Source organism: Bison bison, unplaced genomic scaffold (genome assembly GCF_000754665.1).
Source record: "Bison bison bison isolate TAMUID 2011002044 unplaced genomic scaffold, Bison_UMD1.0 scf7180017864317, whole genome shotgun sequence".
Taxonomy (NCBI): Eukaryota; Metazoa; Chordata; class Mammalia; order Artiodactyla; family Bovidae; genus Bison; species Bison bison.
The window spans coordinates 10,339,680-10,357,409 of NW_011494889.1; the positions used below are offsets into that span (position 1 = coordinate 10,339,680).

At 39.1% G+C, this 17,730-nt stretch overlaps 1 protein-coding gene across 1 annotated transcript in view; it reads right to left on the reverse strand.

The window, feature by feature from the left end:
• The window catches only part of ANKFN1 (ankyrin-repeat and fibronectin type III domain containing 1), a 275,609-nt gene extending 262,737 nt beyond the window's left edge, over positions 1-12,872 (reverse strand). Inside the window, exons 1-3 of the mRNA XM_010852951.1 lie at positions 12,834-12,872; positions 12,465-12,608; positions 12,140-12,180 (exon numbers count right to left, since the gene is read on the reverse strand). Of these exons, the coding sequence (XP_010851253.1) occupies positions 12,140-12,180; positions 12,465-12,608; positions 12,834-12,872 (224 nt within the window). The remainder of the gene's footprint in view (positions 1-12,139; positions 12,181-12,464; positions 12,609-12,833) is intronic.
• Between the last annotated feature and the right edge of the window lie 4,858 nt (positions 12,873-17,730).

The window sequence follows — 17,730 nt, forward strand, 5'->3', positions numbered from 1 at the left end:
CTATCTTCATGGTTCTTTCAGAATTGGGGAAACATGATTAATCCATGTGTACAAATCATAAAATAATAAAATGAGTATGTAATCAGTTGTAAAATATGATGCTCTAATGGTAATTGCTAAGGTCTTTAATATTATTATTATCCTGTACAGCAAATTTTTGGTTAGCTGTTTCCCATACTAGACACGGGTTTTCCAGGTGGCTCAATGATAAGGAATCTACCTGCTGATGCAGAAGACATGGGTTTGATCCCTGGATCAGAAAGATTCCCTGAAAAAGGAAATGGCAACCCACTCCAGTATTCTTGCCTGGGAAATCCCATAGACAGAGGAGTCTGGCAGGCTACAGTCCACGAAGTGGCTAAAGAGTCGAACACAACTTAGAGACTAAACAATGAAAACACTAGATACACGTTCCATGAAGACAAGGACCATGCCTGTCTTCTTCATTATTGTATTCTCAGTGCTAGTATAGTGCTTGATATGTTGTAGAACTTAATATATATTTACGAGGCTAAACTGAAGGAAGACAAAACATGAGTTAGAGTAAGTAGCCAGAGAAAAATTATTAAGATTCAGGTAGACAAAAAGGAAAGGGGGTGTTTTCTAGGCAGAGACCATACATCAGCTTTATACTAGTGTTTCCTTTTATTGCTGTAATCCTTTATATTTTAAAAAATCACATAATTATCCCAATTCATTTCCCCAGAAAACCATATAAGTATATGGGACTCAATGAAGTAGATAAAGTATCAAAAAGATACAGCCTTACTCACAGAGAAACTCACTACCTTTGAAGATAACAAATAATACAGGAACATAAAGAGGTAAGTGGAGGGGTGAAGCCCCCTAGCTGAGCTTCAGTTTGGAATCAGAACAAGGGAGGACTAGAATCAGGAGGCCCAGGAGTTCTGCTCCTGCAGTTTCTGAGGGTTGCAGTCTTCATATCAAGTGGGAAGCTAAAGCTGGGCTCACTGATTGAGGCCAGGAGGTAATGTGAGTCTTCTCAGCTTGTCAAAAGAGGAAGAAAACTGTTGCTTGGGATTCAGTTGTGGCCTAGGGAAGCTGAAGAAAATACACTCAACTTTATCAAATGACTGAGCTTGGATGTCCTCAATAAAGCCATGGAGCAGGAACATAAGCCTGTATCAGATATTTGGTTGGATTGGGAGTCCTGGTGAGGCGGGTGGAGCAGAGGCAACAGAAAAACTTATAGAGAAGGCAATGTGAGGAGAATGGGATGGAAGGAGGGAGAGAAGGAAAGTCTCAAGAAAAGTGAGATTCACGTAAAGTTTTCAAAGAACAAATAAACTCAATACTAGCTAAATTTAAAGGAGAAAAGAATGCAAAAAAAAAAAACAAAAAAAACCTACAGTTGATTCTTGAACAATGTGGGAGTTAGGGGTGCTGATTCCTTGTGCAGTAGAAAACTTACATATAACTTTTGACTCACCCCAACTTAATTACTGTTGACAAGAAACATTACCAACAACTCAAACAGTTGATTAACACGTATTTTGTATGCCATGTGTATATCTACATGTTTTATGCATTCAGAACATACTAATTTCTCTTTATTGTTATTTCTAGGCTGTACAATTTGTGATTTTTTTCAAGTTGTTGCAATATTGTTTCAATATTTATTGAGAAAATCCACATACAAGTGGACTTGCACAGTTCAAAGGTCATTGAATAGGTTATTCTCATGTGTGTGTGTTAGTTGCTCAGATGCCATTTCCTTCTCCAGGGAATCTTCCCAACCCAGGAGTCAAACCTAGATTTCCTGCATTGCAGGCAGATTCTTTACCATCTGAATCACCAGGGAAGCCCCAGGTTACTCTCATAAGTGAACCTAAATGAAAAAAATTTGAATAGACATCTAATACTCAAAACTCATCACTTCATATCTGTTTTATGACATTTTATTATTACCTGTTCTTCTGTGGTTATTTGCGTCTATTGCATGTGTATGGTAGAAACACCATATGAAGGTATTGTGATCCTTTCTTGATTCCATGTTCAGTGATGTCATGTTAGTTGCTTGAAATTGGCCATGATAAAAGTATCTACACCAAAAAAATCAATAAACACTTCAAATCCTGATTTATTGTTATTGATTGTCTAAATTTAAGAAAGTGAGGTAGAAAATATTAGTAAAGCAGAGTAAGCAAAAAGGAATATTGAGTTTATAACTCAATATGTTGTGAGTTGTGAATAATACAGAAACTTGAGGAAATATTTTATAGTATTAAAAAAATATTATCCAACTTAGTAAAGAAGTTGCTCACATTCTTAATGAATGGGTGGGTCTGTGACACACAGCTTTGTTTGACTTTTGTCTTACTCATTGAGTGCTGTGCTCAGTCAGTCATATCTGACTATGCAGATTATGGACCATTGCCCACAAGCCACGACTGTCCATGGGGTTCTCCAGGCAAGAATACTGGTGTGGGCTGCCATTTCCTCCTCCAGGGGATCTTCCTGACCAAGGGATTCAACCTGTGTCTCCTTAAATTGGCAGGTGGGTTCTTTACCACTGAGCCACCCGGGAAGCCCTGCTGAGCTACTGGGGAACTCTCTGTCTTACTCATGAACATAAATATAAATATCAACCACATTTATATGTAAACTACATTTATTCATCAATTACAGCCATTGGTTGACTACAAGTACAAGATTTAGCAAAAATTAATGGAAAGTGTTGTGTGAGAATCAATTGGTTATATGAAATTTACAATAAATAACAGGACGAACAGTATGAAAAGGCAAAACAATATGACACTGAAAGATGAACTCCCCAGGTCGGTAGGTGCCCAGTATGCTACAGGAGAAGAGTGAAGAAATAAGTCCAGAAAGAATGCAGAGATGGAGCCAAAGTGAAAACAACGTCCAGTTGTGGACGTGACTGGTGATGGAAGTAAAGTCTGATGCTGTACGGAACAATGTTACATAGGAACTTAAAAGGTTAGGTCCATGAATCAAGGTAAATTGGAAGTGGTCAAACAGGAGATGGCAAGAGCGAACATCGACATTTTAGGAATCAATGAACTAAATTGGACTGGAATGGGTAAATTTAGTTCAGATGACCATTGTATCTATTACTGTAGGCAAGAATCCCTGAGAAGAAATGGTGTAGCCCTCATGATCAACAAAAGAGTCCAAAATGCAGTACTTGGGTGCAATTTCAAAAATGACAGAATGATTTCTGTTCGTTTCTAAGGCAAACCATTCACTATCACAGTAACCCAAGCCTATGTCCCAACCAGTAATGCTGAAGAAGCTGAAGTTGAACGTTTCTATGATGAACTACAAGACCTTCTAGAACTAACACCCCAAAAAAGATGTCCTTTTCATCATAGGGGACTGGAATGCAAAAGCATGAAGCCAAGAGATATCTCGAGTAACGGGCAAGTTTGGCCTTGGAGTACAGAATGAAGCAGGGCAAAGGCTAATAGAGTTGTACCAAGAGAATGCACTGGTCATAGAAAATACCCTCCTCCAACAGCACAAGAGAATACACACCACCAGATGGTCAACACTGAAATCAGATTGAGTATATTCTTTGCAGTAAAAGATGGAGAAGCTCTATGCAGTCAGAAAAAACAAGACCATGAGCTGACTGTGGCTCAGACCATGGAATCCTTATTGCCAAATTCAGACTTAAATTGACGAAAGTAGGGAAAACCACTAGGCAATTCAGGTATGACCTAAATCAAATCCCTTATAATTATACAGTGGAAATGACAAATAGACTTAAGGGACAAGATCTGCCTGATGAACTATGGATGGAGGTTCGTGACACTGTAGAGGAGGCAGTGATCAAGACCATTCCCAAGAAAAAGAAATGCAAAAAGGCAAAATAATTGTCTGAGGAGGCCTTACAAATAGCTGAGAAAAGAAGAGAAGTTAAATCAAAGGAGAAAAGGAAAGATATAAGCATCTGAATGCAGAGTTCCAAAGAATAGCAAGGAGAGATAGTCCAGGTTCGATGCACGATACTGGATGCTTGGGGCTAGTGCACTGGGACGACCCAGAGGGATGGTATGGGGAGGGAGGTGGGAGGAGGGTTCAGGATGGGGAACACATGTATACCTGTGGTGGATTCATTTTGATATTTGGCAAAACTAATACAATTATGTAAAGTTTAAAAATAAAATAAAATTAAAAAAAAAAAGAAAGAAATAGAGAAAAACAACAGAATGGGAAAGACTAGAGATCTCTTCAAGAAAATTAGAGATACCAAGGGAACATTTCATGCAAAGATGGACTCAATAAAGGGCAGAAATGGTATGGACCTAACAGAAGCAGAAGATATTAAGAAGAGGTGCCAAGAATACACAGAAGAACTGTATAAAAAGTATCTTCATGACCCAGATAACCACGATGGTGTGATCACTCATCTAGACCAGACATCCTGGAATGCAAGTCAAGTGGGCCTTAGGAAGAATCACTGCAAAAAAAGCTAGTGAAGGTGATGAAATTCCAGTTGAGCTATTTCAAATCCTAAAATATGATGCTGTTAAAGTGCTGCACTCAATATGCCAGCAAATTTGGAAAATTCAGCAGTGGCCACAAAATTTAAAAAAAGGTCAGTTTTTATTCCAATCCCAAAGAAAGGCAATGCAAAAGAATGTTAAAATTACCTCACAGTTGCACTCATCTCACATGCTAGCAAATTAATGCTGAAAGTTACTCAAGCCAGCCTCCAACAGTACATGAACCAAGAACTTCCAGAGGTACAAGGTGGATTTAGAAAAGGGAGAGGAACCAGAGGTCAAATTGCCAACATCATCTAAAAAAGCAAGAGAGTTCAAGAAAAAACATCTACTTTTGCTTCATTGACTATGCCAAAGAATTTCACAGTGTGGATCACAACAAACTGGAAAATTCTTCAAGAGACGGGAATTCCAGACCACCTTACCCACCTCCTGAAAAACCTGTATGCAGGTCAAGAAGCAACAGTTAGAACTGGACATGGAACAATAGACTGGTTCCAAATTGGGAAAGGGAAACACCGAGGCTGTGTATTGTCACCCTGTTTATTTAACTTATATGCAGACTACGTCATGAGAAATGCTGGGCTGGATGAAGCATAAGCTGGAATCAAGATTGCCAGGAGAAATATCAATAACCTCAGATACACAGATGACACCACCCTTATGGCAGAAAATGAAGAACCAAAGAGCCTCTTGATGAAAGTGAAAGTGGAGAATGAAAAAGTTGGCTTAAACTCAACGTTCAGAAAACTAAGATCATGGCATCCAGTCCCATCACTTTATGGGAAATAGATGGAAATAGTGACAGACTTTATTTTCTTGGGCTGCGAAATCACTTCAGATAGTAACTGCAGTCATGAAATTAAAAGATGGTTGCTCCTTGGAAGGAAAGTTATGAACAACCTAAACAGCATATTAAAAAGCAAAGACATTATTTTGCTAACAAAGGTCTGTCTAGGCAAAGCAATGGTTTTCCAGTGAGATTTGGACTGTAAAGAAAGCTGAGCACTGAAAGACTGACACTTTTGCACTGTGGTGTTGGAGAAGACTCTTGAGAGTCCTTGGATTGCAAGGAGGTCAAACCAGTCAATCCTAAAGGAAATCAGTCCTGAATATTCATTGGAAGAACTGATGCTGAAGCTCCAATACTTTGGCCACCTGATGTGAAGAACTGATTCATTGGTAAAGTCCTTGATGCTGGGAAAGATTGAAGGCAGGAAGAGAATGGGACGACAGAGGATGAGATGATTGGATGGCATTGCCAACTGATGGACATGAGTTTGAGTAAGCTCCAGGAGCTGGTGATGGACAGGGAAGCCTGGCGTGGTGCAGTCCATGGGGTCGCAAAGAGTTGGGCACGACTGAGTGACTGGACTGAACTGAACCGAGTATTGCATATTTTATTATTATTTGTGAACTTTGTGCTATACATCCATTACATCAACAAAATTTATGATATCTACATATGTTTATATATATATATATACATATATATGTATATATATATTCCAGGAATAGGCTGGAAAGACCACATTGAAATTACACAAGAAATGTAATTGTTGGAGACTAAAAATAGACTAGTTGCTTATTAATCCTGCAGAATTGGACATGATTAAGACAGAAGTGAGAAAAAAAGCAACACAGGCTAGGATCCTGTTATATAAGCAGTACGGAGAAAGAGGTCAGATTTTTGAGAAACTGCTATGAGGAATTTGGATAAAGAAGACCTTTAGCGTAGTTTGCTGTGGAATATAACATAATTCCTCTTTGAATTTAGTACAATTTACATCGTTTTCATCTTTTTAGATACTTGTGGTTCTTTTGAATACCTAAACTCTGATAGGCATGAAGCAGTTGAGTTCTGTATAATTAGATCACATAGCATTTTGGTAATATAGGTATTATTTGAAGGCAATATTGGTTCACTATGAACAAATAATGCCAAACTTACTTTGATTCCCCTTAGGATAGGGTAGCTGCACAAGCATGTCTTGAGAACAACAACAAAACAAACAAGACTATTATTACTACTATTAATTATCATTTTTAAATTTTTGGCAGCTATTCTACATTCTTTAGATGACATTGATTAGTTTACTTAATCATCGCAACAAACAAATGAAGCAGATACAAATAACTTAATATCATCATTTTACAAATCAGGAAATAGACCCAGATGGGGAGATACTTGCTCCAAAGCACACAGGTAGCAAAATCTAGTGGGATTAGAATCCAGGCAGCTTATCCCTGAGGGCCACACTATAATGCTACAAAACCACCAAGCATTACTACAGTAGCATAAAATTCCTCTTGTTTTTGGTTTGTAAAGGGCCTTGATGTATATCAGAAGATGGTTCTCTGTCCAGGTGTTGGAAAGTTGACTTATTTGATTTTATTGACTGGTTTCATAAAAGCATTTCTTGAACATCTGTTTGTTTAACAGGGGAGATACAAATGAATAAAATATGACTTCATGTTTGAGGAGCTTGAAGTCCCAGACACTTGCTTTTGTTGTATACCTGTGGCGGATTCATTTTGATATATGGCAAAACCAATACAATATCGTGAAGTTAAAAAATAAAATAAAAAAAAATCCATTTCTTGAATGAAGTCAAGAGGCAAATCAAGTATGTCCCCAAACTGGCACAGGATTTTAAAAGAATTCAAATTCAAAAAACTGCTAACAGTTTCCACTACTAATATTCTTAAACTAATCATTGTCACCAGGATAAGCTTTAAGGTTTGCATATTCAAACCAAGTACAGGACTGGGGAAAAAAATCTGCTTTCGTGTCTGCTTCTATGTAACATAAGTAGATGTTTTAGCATCAATCTCAGGACTAAAGTGTTATTGCCATTTGCAGTGTGCTCTTAGGTCATAGTGATAGAAATAACATGCCCAGAATGAGAGCTTTTCTTTTTTTTCCCCTTGGTGCTCTGCAGTGGTCAACCACCTTGGCAATATTCTTTTCAGTCCGGGCTGTAACATTTTAAGAGGAACATTGAAAAATGTGACTGGGACACATGCAAAGGGTAACTAAACCAAGTCATATGAAGAATGATTGAAGGGATTGAGGATGTTTAGCCTGGACATGGAAGAGTCACGGAGTACAGAGGATCAGATTCCAAAATATTTGGAGCATTGTCTTGTGGAAGAAGCAGTGAACTTCTGAGCAGCTCCAAAAGCAAAACTAGCACAAACCACCTGAAGGTTATCTTAGGTTAGCAAAATAAAGCTGAAAGGGTTGAGCTGCTAAAAAAACAGATTGGACTTCCATAGGCTGGAGACTCTGGAGAGTGCTGTAAGGAGGGAGGCTTGGGGAGGGGGCGCTGTTGAACAGCATCATGTTGAAAGCATCTTCCAAAATTAAAAACACATGATTTATAATGATACAAACAGTTCCCTAGGGAACATATAGGAAGACCATATATTACACAAATAAGTGAAAATTACACAATTAATCTACAAGTAATAATTATTCTTCCTAGAAGCAAAAGAAGCAGTGATGTTTAGGTCATAGAAAGAGAAGAAATAAGGGGCCTGTGCAATTGCCTTTGTGCATCAAAAGTCCAGGAACAGTGGGCATAAGTCCTGGGATATCTACTCCACTCCACGGAGAACAGGGTTTCTTTAGATATAAAGAAGTGAACAGAGAAGAAATACAGTTCACCCTGGATGCAACTTTAAATCCTTCAGCACAATGCCTGCTGCTGCTGCTGCTGCTAAGTCGCTTCAGTCGCAATGCCTAGCAGTCATAAAAAAGCAAACACAAGTCAGCAAAGCCTTTCCAGAGATGATAAACAGAAACAGAACAAATTTCTCTCATCTACATAAAAGCTACATACACGTGCTACCTCTGCTAAGAGATAAGGGCAAAAACTCTGGCACACGGATCTTCAGGTAATTTACAAAAGCCAAGTTAACCTAACTGGCAAGCAGACACTTAAAGATGGAGTATTTAAAGACAGTCCCATCAAGGCCAGAAGACTGATGGGACCTGGTAGAAGAGACTGTTCTAGGCTTATCAAATATAGGAAAAGAAAATAGATTGATATTGCAATCTAGACGAAGCCCAGTGGAGCGTCAAGAGGAGTTAAGGAGTTTCATCAGCTTTGCGTAGCTGATGAAAGCCCCTGACTGAGTGAGTGAGTGAAGTCGCTCAGTCGTGTCAGACTCTTTGCGACCCCGTGGACTGTAGCCTACCAGGCTTCTCCATCCATGGGATTCTCCAGGCAAGAACACTGGAGTGGGTTGCCATTTCCTTCTCCAGGGCATCTTCCCGACCCAGGGATCGAACCCGGGTCTCCCTCATTGGAGGCAGACGCTTTAACCTCTGAGCCACCAGAGAAGCCCCTGATAAAATCCTAACCACATTTGGCTATTTATTAAAAGTTGCTTCTTCCCTACTAACCAACCAGCTTCCACGAGTCTCAAGCATTCTTTCTGACTTATTTCATTAACATTTCCTTCTTTTTCTGGAGTGGATAGAGCCCCAGGGAATCTCTCTCTCTTTCTCTCCTCCCCTCTTGCCCCCAACCAGTGGGGCATTGAATGAGAGCCAGAGTGTTGTCTGCGTAAAGAAAAATCGCAAAACCACAAATTGCAGAAAATCGTTACTGCCAAAAATCGAAAGGAACACACAATATCACCAGGCCTCTTAAAAAGCAATTGTGCATTTTACAGGCCTCTGGATAATTCAGGTTTGTTTGGCAACTTTCTCATCCATACCACCCAGAAGACAGTTCTCCCACCAGAGGCAGTGGTCCTAAAGAGTACGTGTAATTGAAAAGAAACAAAATATGTGGGTACAAGTCTTTCCAGGGGTACGTTATGGCTCCATATAGTTCTTTTTCTTCTATTGTGAAATATTGATTTTAAGACCTAAAGTTTGCTTCCAGAGTCCGTGGGACTTCCACAGAAAAACAGCAAGTGCCTCCGATAATTAATAAGAATCCTTTGAAGATAGAAAGCATTTTTAGATGATAAAATCTTTCTGAAATGTTATGCTGTTATCACAACCACCCTTAGACGGAGGTAAGAAAATGTTTTTCTTCCCTGTTCATTCTCCACCCAGCCATAATACGGATACTTAGAAATTGAGAGGTTAACTAAAATTCTCAAAAATCATACCATTTCTGAGAGAGTGATCCGGGAATCAGACATGCACCTTCTTGTTCTTTCTCCTGAGCTCCGTTCACCACCTGCCCTTTTGCTGCAGTGAGCACACCTTCCTGACTTGCGTAAGGCTGCCCTCCCTCCCCCACAGTGGGCCTGGGGTTTTACTTGGCGCATATACATTCCCAGGACCTTTACTTGCAAAGCCTCCTGCCAGTCACTGGGGATGGAAGCCTTGTTTGAATGGAGTGCTGATTAGGTGGTTCTCCATTTGTATTGACTGTATAATACAATCATCGTTAGGACACAAGGCCAACTCCAGAGGGGTCTATTGAGTCTGGCTGCCAAAATGAACCCCAGTCACAATAGCCTGATGATTTGAACGCGTTTCCATGACTCCACAGGTCAGACCAACTTTGAGCCAGTTGCTCTGAGATGATGTGGAAAGGTACATAGATGGTATAAAATTCTAGTGCAAGTTTGCTAAGAATTAATAAACTAGGTCACCAAGCACTTTGTATGTCTTTGAGAAAAAAATGTAAAAATAAAATGATCATAAATTACCCAAAGTGACATAACTAGATTTCTGCCCCCCACCCTCAATCTAGGTGTTTTCAGCTGAAATTTTGATCAAGAGATCTTGAGCTAACAGTCATATGTGTGTTTGCTGCTGCTGCTGCTGCTAAGTCACTTCAGTCGTGTCCGACTCTGTGTGACCCCATAGATGGCAGTCTATCAGGCTCCCCCATCCCTGGGATTCACCAGGCAAGAACGCTGGAGTTGGTTGCCATTTCCTTCTCCAATATATGTGTTTATAGTTGCATATTTGCATATAATGACTTAAAATGCTGCTTTAAATTGCCCTTCACTTAATTTTTACCATGAACATATATCAACCATGTTTTAGTATTTAACATTAAATTATTTAAAAGCAGTGTAAATGTAATAACCAGACTCTGTATGAAAAAGATCTGCCAAATATGAATATTCAGGGAAGAAACACAGATGGTGTTTCCCGAATGGCATTCTATGTTCAAAGGAGAGAGTACAGTCAAAAGTTACCCTTTATACAATACTCATGATAGCACGTGAAAAGGAAGATTGCTCATAAAATCTAGAATGACTCTATTGGGAAAAGCTGCTTAAATCATGTATAGCATGAAGGTGTCTTGATAATGTAATAAATACCAAAGCAGTATAACACAGAACTTGACATTTTACAAATTCCAGTGAGTGCATAATACTTAGACATAAAATGTAAATGATTTTAAGGGTGATGTTTCTTGTGCTGACATTTAGATATTTGGGGAATAGCAGTGGGATCAATTTCTTCTAGAGAACAAACAGAAGACATCATCCAGGGAAGTCAGTAAAACCTAAGTTTTTCTTACAGTTCACCTGAGCACATCATTGCTCTCAGGGTCTGAATGATTCAAAGAGAATCTATTAGAACATGCATAATATGTAAAATTTAAGTGAGACCTCTGGATTCTCTCTGGTCCAAGATGTCTAATTAAATGCTTCAGTGACTGCTGAGATGGACCTTCCAGTAGAGATTCTGTGTGAATCAGGAGCTGGGCATTGTTGGTCTCCTACTTACTTATCCAGAGTGACAAGAAACTCACTACCACTTAAACTACTATTGAATATCGAGAGTCTTCATACTGAATCCACATTTATCCTCTGCTTTTTGAACTTGCACAATAGAGTCTAGTGTGACTAGTGGGACTTTCCTGTTTTAAGAATTTGTGATATATGTTGCAAGGTAAGGAACATTAGATGTCTTTGTTCTTAGATTCTCATAATCAAATTATTCCAGAGGCAGATGGAATGTTCATATTATCTGGCTAAAATTATTAGATACATTTTAATTAAAAAAAGAAAAAAATAGTCACATCCTAATTCTCAAAGGCAAAACTCTAAAATACTCAGAACTGCTAGTTCAGACCTGGTATAATTTTATTTTGTCTTTTAAAATAGAGAGGGGTTGTAATTTGGGTAGGGACGCTGAGAGTACCAAGAATAAAGAAATGTAATACTCAAGAGAGTCATTCTAGAAAGAACACCAGTCTAGAGAGTGGCTATAACGCAGCATACATAGGAAAGAATTATTAAGATAATTACAGTATTGTTAAACGGAAAACAATCTGTGACTCCAAGGGTCACCCAGACAAAGAGTAATAAAGAGTAGTCAGCCATTTGCGAGAGAACTTGAATATTCAAAAGCATGCTGTCACACTCTCATAATGTCTAAAAGAATGCTGTCTAATTCTTTCCTCCTTACTTTTTTTCTAGCCTTCTTTTAGAGGTAACCTGCTCACAACCACAGTCAGGTTCAATCTGCTTCCTAAATGGTTTATAAAATGTTCCACAACATTACACAAATCAAGAGTGTGAAATATTAGATTTAAACTGCATTTGTTGAGCCAGACTTGAAAAATTCAGCAATGTGAGATGGGAGCCTTAAAGATTAGGAGCTTTTAGGAATTAGAGCTAGAAGGAGATACATTTCAAGGAGGAAATGTACTTACATTTTACTGCAAGTGAAATGCCTGTCTTTAAGTGGTAGCCTCTGAAACAAAGAGAGAAAAAACTGTGTTAAAAAAAATGCAGAGTGACCAATTACAAGTGAAGAGGGCATTGAATTGCCTCCAAAGGTGCAGCCTTTGAATATGTTTTCTCGTTTGAAAAAATGAGAAGCTTAGAGATGAAACCATTTTTTCTTGGGAAACTCTTCTTGGAGGCACAGGGACCTGCAGTCCACAAAGAAAGCACGTGAGTCAATGGTGATGCCTCACTGCACGCTCAGCTCCCTGTCCCGAGCATCCTTTAATTTTGAGATCCCTTGATGCTCACTTGTCTCCCAGGTCTGATCCTGGTGAGAGGTTGCACAGGCTGCTGGCTCAGTTCATCACCCTCTTGCTCCTGGTTTGTACTCACTTCGTACCCTGTTCTAGAAGGCCCAGGTCCGACCCTTTGTTCCATTAACTGAGACTCCTCCTGAAAATTACGATTTTCTCAATTCATGCTTATTGGGATAAGTGGACAAGTTTTCTTTTCCAAGAAAACTTTTCCAAGTTTTCTGGGGGCAGGGGGAGGTTGAAATCAACGCCAAGTCTCTCTTCGTTCAAGACTGCAGTGAAAAAAGAGGGACAATTAGACTGTGCCCATGCTTGGAGGAAGTCTGCCGGGTGTGCCGGCAATTTGTTCAAGGTGGCAGCCCACCAGACAATTCGCTTCCAAATCCATTTTTAAAAAATCCATTGCGGCTATATCCAAAAGGGTATTTTTCAGGGTGGTAGGTTTATTGAGAATGGCAGGTAAGTCACCATGATTGATGTGAAGTGTTTGGGTTGTGAGATTCAAATGATCCCAGTCATCTCCCAGCCTGAGCAGTCAAGTCACAATGTCCTCAGCCTGACAAAAAGATCATGTCACTCGTCACGCCACCCACATGGATCTGGATGAGTCAGATGAGTCACCTCGGTGAGCAATATTTTTCCAGCCTCTGCCATTTTTAGTAATAGCGTGACTTTGGCAAATTGATTCAATGCTTTGGGATGGAGAGAAATAAAAATAGTGGCTATTTCAAAGAACTGATGTAACGGTTAAATAAGATAATACATGTCAGGTAGTAATATAAGGCTGGCCCATACTGAAGAGAGTGCTACCTGGTATTGTTACTGTTATTGTTATTATTACTATCAGAAGGCCAACTTGGAAAACTAACAAGTTCATGGAATTGGAGCTAGGAAGGTAGCTACAGAGATCATTTTGCTTGGGTGGGAATGTCTCCACTCTTGGCAGTCAAAACTGTACCATTTTCCCAAATTTCTCTCCCAGATGGCCTCCCTCGAATCTTCATTTTTTCCAACTGCTGAGAACGTTAATAATTTGAATTAGATCCAAATCCACATTGGAAAACCCCTAAGTATTTTAGTAAGCCACCTAATTCCTTGTTTATAATCATAGAGATGATTGGGGTTGGGGTTCCTAGATTGACAATGTACTAAATTATTGAATGGCCGGGCCCAGGAAAAAACAAAACAAAACAAGGATATTCTTCTTTCAGAGCTTTTACGTAAGGCAGGTGCATGATGCATTTTTATTGAGTTGAATTTTTTAGATGGACCCTATGGTGAGATTCAGAAAAATGTCACATGTATCACTAACTTGAAGGAATTAGGATCACTTGCCCTGCCCCCTACATACATTCCCCTCACTCCCCTGCCACCCAGCTCTTGCCCCTCAAACAAAAAGTGTATCGAGGATTCCTCTGAAATTTTGAGCTCTTCAGTTCCTTTGAGGAAATTGTTGCTAGGAAACAGACTTAGAATGTTCTCACCTACTGAGAAAAGTTTTTACTACTGCCTCACATAACAGCTTCTTCTTGAGCTTTGAAAGTATCAGTAAAGAAAACTGTCCCTTACTTCGCCGATTCACTGGATAATAGCTCTTCATTTGGGCAACAATTTCACAGAAATATCATTGATTACTTTGAAAACTATTCAAAACCATCCTTGAGACTAACTTATGTAGCTACCTAATGCGGTAGGACCAATCGTTTTTCTTGGGGTACAAAATAAATAAAACCATTAAGAACATTGTGGTGGTGAGGTTTTACAGACCATTAAAAACCATAAAAACTTGCCTTTGCTTTTCTAAGCTTACTTCCACATTTGAAAAAGAAAACCTGAGTTCTTAAAGGAGAAAGAGAGCCCTTCACTTTAATGATTAGCTCATTTGCTAAATGTTCCTTCAGTGCCTCGTATGTGAAGGACTCTGTGGTGGGCACTAATCATACATTCCCTGCCCTCATGATAATGTGTGATTGAAGAGATAACTAAACACTTGGAAAGATCATGAGGTGACACAGTGCAAAATTACAAGGTGCTCAGTGAGGTGGGAAGGTGGTCTTTGAGGATTCAATCTAGAAAGAGAAATCAGGGAATTCTAATTGGGGAAGTGTTAGGATAATATCTGATGAAAAGTCCATATTAATGATAACAGCTAACACTGCTAGTGTTATGAGTCAGCATGCCTACAAGAGGTGCTATTGTGGCCACAGGGTAGGAGTTAAGAGAGCAAATGCGGAGAGCAGAGCACACCAGGGGAAGGGACATCATCAAGGGCACAGGCGCTGGGCAGGAGGAACTGGCTCCTTTGAGAATCAGGAGACCAGGCCACCATTTGCCTTACCCTGTATGCATCTCAGCAGAGTCCGTCCTTGCACCCCATGGGAATCTTCAGGGGGTCACGGATGGGCTCTTCTGATATCAATCCTGGATTACCTTAGTTATGGAAGTTGAACCTTTGCTCCCGCCTTGGGGAGACACAACACACAACGTGTCTCTGCCTGTACCCAGCACAGGAGCCATGCTCATAAGATATGCAAGGACAGCAATCTACCATCCTCAGCTCATGGTAGTGCTTGGGTCTGATTCAATCGCCAGGTCCACAGGCATGGGCCTTGTCCAAAGCACTCGGATACCATCTCCGGTCTCCTTGTTAGAAATCCAGTCTCCTATGCTCTGGTGATTACTGAGATCTGTCAAATGACAGCCCTGGAGCTCTAGGCCAAGGTGTCCAACCAAAGGATTCTCTGCATCACCTATCTCTCTCAACTTCTCCCAGTCTGCTTTTTGTGGCTGATACCATCTGGTTATGATCTGTAACTTATGATTGACACTTTTTAAGAAAATGAATGCTTATGCTGATTGAAATATTTGACTTGAGTTGTCTGCTGTTTAAAATTTTATGACAGCAAAAAAACTCATCAGTGCCAATGTCATTGTTTGAGTAATATCACACATGGAGTCAAATCAGTATACCTATTCCTCTCGGTAATATACAATGTTACTTCCTGCTAGTCCAAGATTATAAATTTTGAGATGAAGTGGCTACCACTTTCTTATTCTGAATATAGAACTAATTCTATTTTATGTTAATTTAAAGTATTTGCTTATTGGCATGGTAGGAATAGGGCCTTCCCACATGGCACAGTGGTAAAGAATTTGCCTGCCAGTGCAGAAGATGTAAGAGATATGGGTTCAATCCCTGGGTTGTGAAGATCCCCTGGATAAGGAAATGGCAATCCACACCAGTATTCTTGCCTGGAAAATTCCCCTGGACAGGGGAGCCTTGTGGGCTACAGTCAATGGAGAAGCAAAGATTCAGACATGACTGAGGGACAGAGCGTGCATGTACACACACACACACACACACACACACACACACACACACTAGAATACTTGTTCTTTATCTCACTTAATCCCAGGAATGCTGGGAACCAATAGTCTTTTAAGTTACATGGGAAAATAAGAAAACCAATGCAGGTTTCATACAAGTAGAATATGCCAGTTACTGGGTAAAAATTATGTGAACGGTGGATCCTCTTCACTTTGACCAAATGTTCTTCATGTGCTGGGCCCTTGAGAGTTTGAGAGTCTCTGCCCACAGCTCCCACACTGAAGGTAGAGACAACAGCATTAGAGGCTGGTAGTTCAGTGTCAGATCCTCCACTGACCCCCTGTGTGACCTCTAACAGTCATTCAACCTTACGCTTGTTCAGTTTCTGACATCACATGTGTGTCCATCAGTCTTTACGTAGCTCAGTGCCTTTCCTGTAACATGCGGCACCTACATCTCTCCTAAGATTGCTGTGCTTATCAGAGGAATACGCATATAAAGCCCTTGGCAGAGACCTTGCCCATTCTAAGCACTAACATAGGGTGCTTATGACTGTCTTTACTGAGTACAAAGTGAGGAATCAGCAGACAAAGAGCTGCACTCTCTATGTGAGTCAAAAATATTCCTTAACTGGTTATAAAATATGCCACATTCAATCTCTTTTTTCTCTGACCTTGGGTCTTGATTTAACCCAAAGTGGGCTTGTCTTTAAAAAATCATAGTTGATTGGCTTTTCATGATTGTTAATAATTCTGTTAACAGTAGCTCATTTATTTATTTGCTGTAGTGTTTTATGAATTTTATAAACATTTCAAATAGCTTCTGTTATGGTATTGGGATTTCACTGTTGTTTTTTTCCTAGTATTGACTCTGCCTTTGCTGAGATCTCAACAAACCCTTCCATTGCCTTGCCAAGTTTACTTATATGTGACTTCTTGTGTTTTGATTTCTTTCTAGCTTTAAACAGTAAAAGTTTAATTAAATAAGCTATTTTCATTACAGAAATTTTGGAAAATATGAAAGAGCACCAAAATGAAAAAGTGTTCAGAACCTCCCAGATTTATTCTAAAGTATACAAAGAAGTGAATGTTCTTGTCCAACACTCCAGCCTCATTTCCCAGAGGTAATGTTGTCAATAGTATGTGAAGGCATTATTCCAAATTGTTTTTTATGCTTATGAAAGCAAATATACATACATAAACCTTTAGACATATACACAAATATCATTAACATTCTTTCAACAAAACAAGGTCATACTATGTAATTTTGTTAAATATGCTTTTATCTTTTAATAGTTTTTGTGGACATATATTTCAAGTCAGTATATATACATCTCCTCATTTTTTTTAGTGACTAAATAGAAACTTATTTATGTAATGCTCTAATTTATTTAACCAGTCCCATAGTGATGAACATTTAGCTTGCATGTGCTTTTTAGCTACTACAATAAGCTTGCAATGAGAAAGCATTTTGAACTTCTTTTTTTAGACTCACATGCCTATACTTTAGGGTAGTTCTTAGAATTGTGAACACTTTATTGACAGGATCTTTGCAGCTTAATATTAAATGGAGGTTTTCAAGAAGATTGAATCTATTCACCCTCTACCAACAATAGGATGCATCCTCCATGTGTAACTTTCATTTTCCACTCATAATTTCCATTTCTTTGAGATTTTTTTTTCTGTATGTGATAATTCTTCCATCTGAGCTTCAAGATACTTAATTCCTTTTTCAGCAATGTTTTTGAGTTCCAAGAACTCTTTCTTTTCCTCAGATTGCTCCTTTGTAATAACTTCTGTAGTCTCCTTAGAAATTTATATTATTTTCTTTTAGAGTTCTTCTGGCTTCTTTTTTTAAAAGGTTCCTCACAGAGAGCTACATTTTCTGATTATGTTGTTTTTACCCCCTTCAAGCTGCTAAGTTACCATTAATG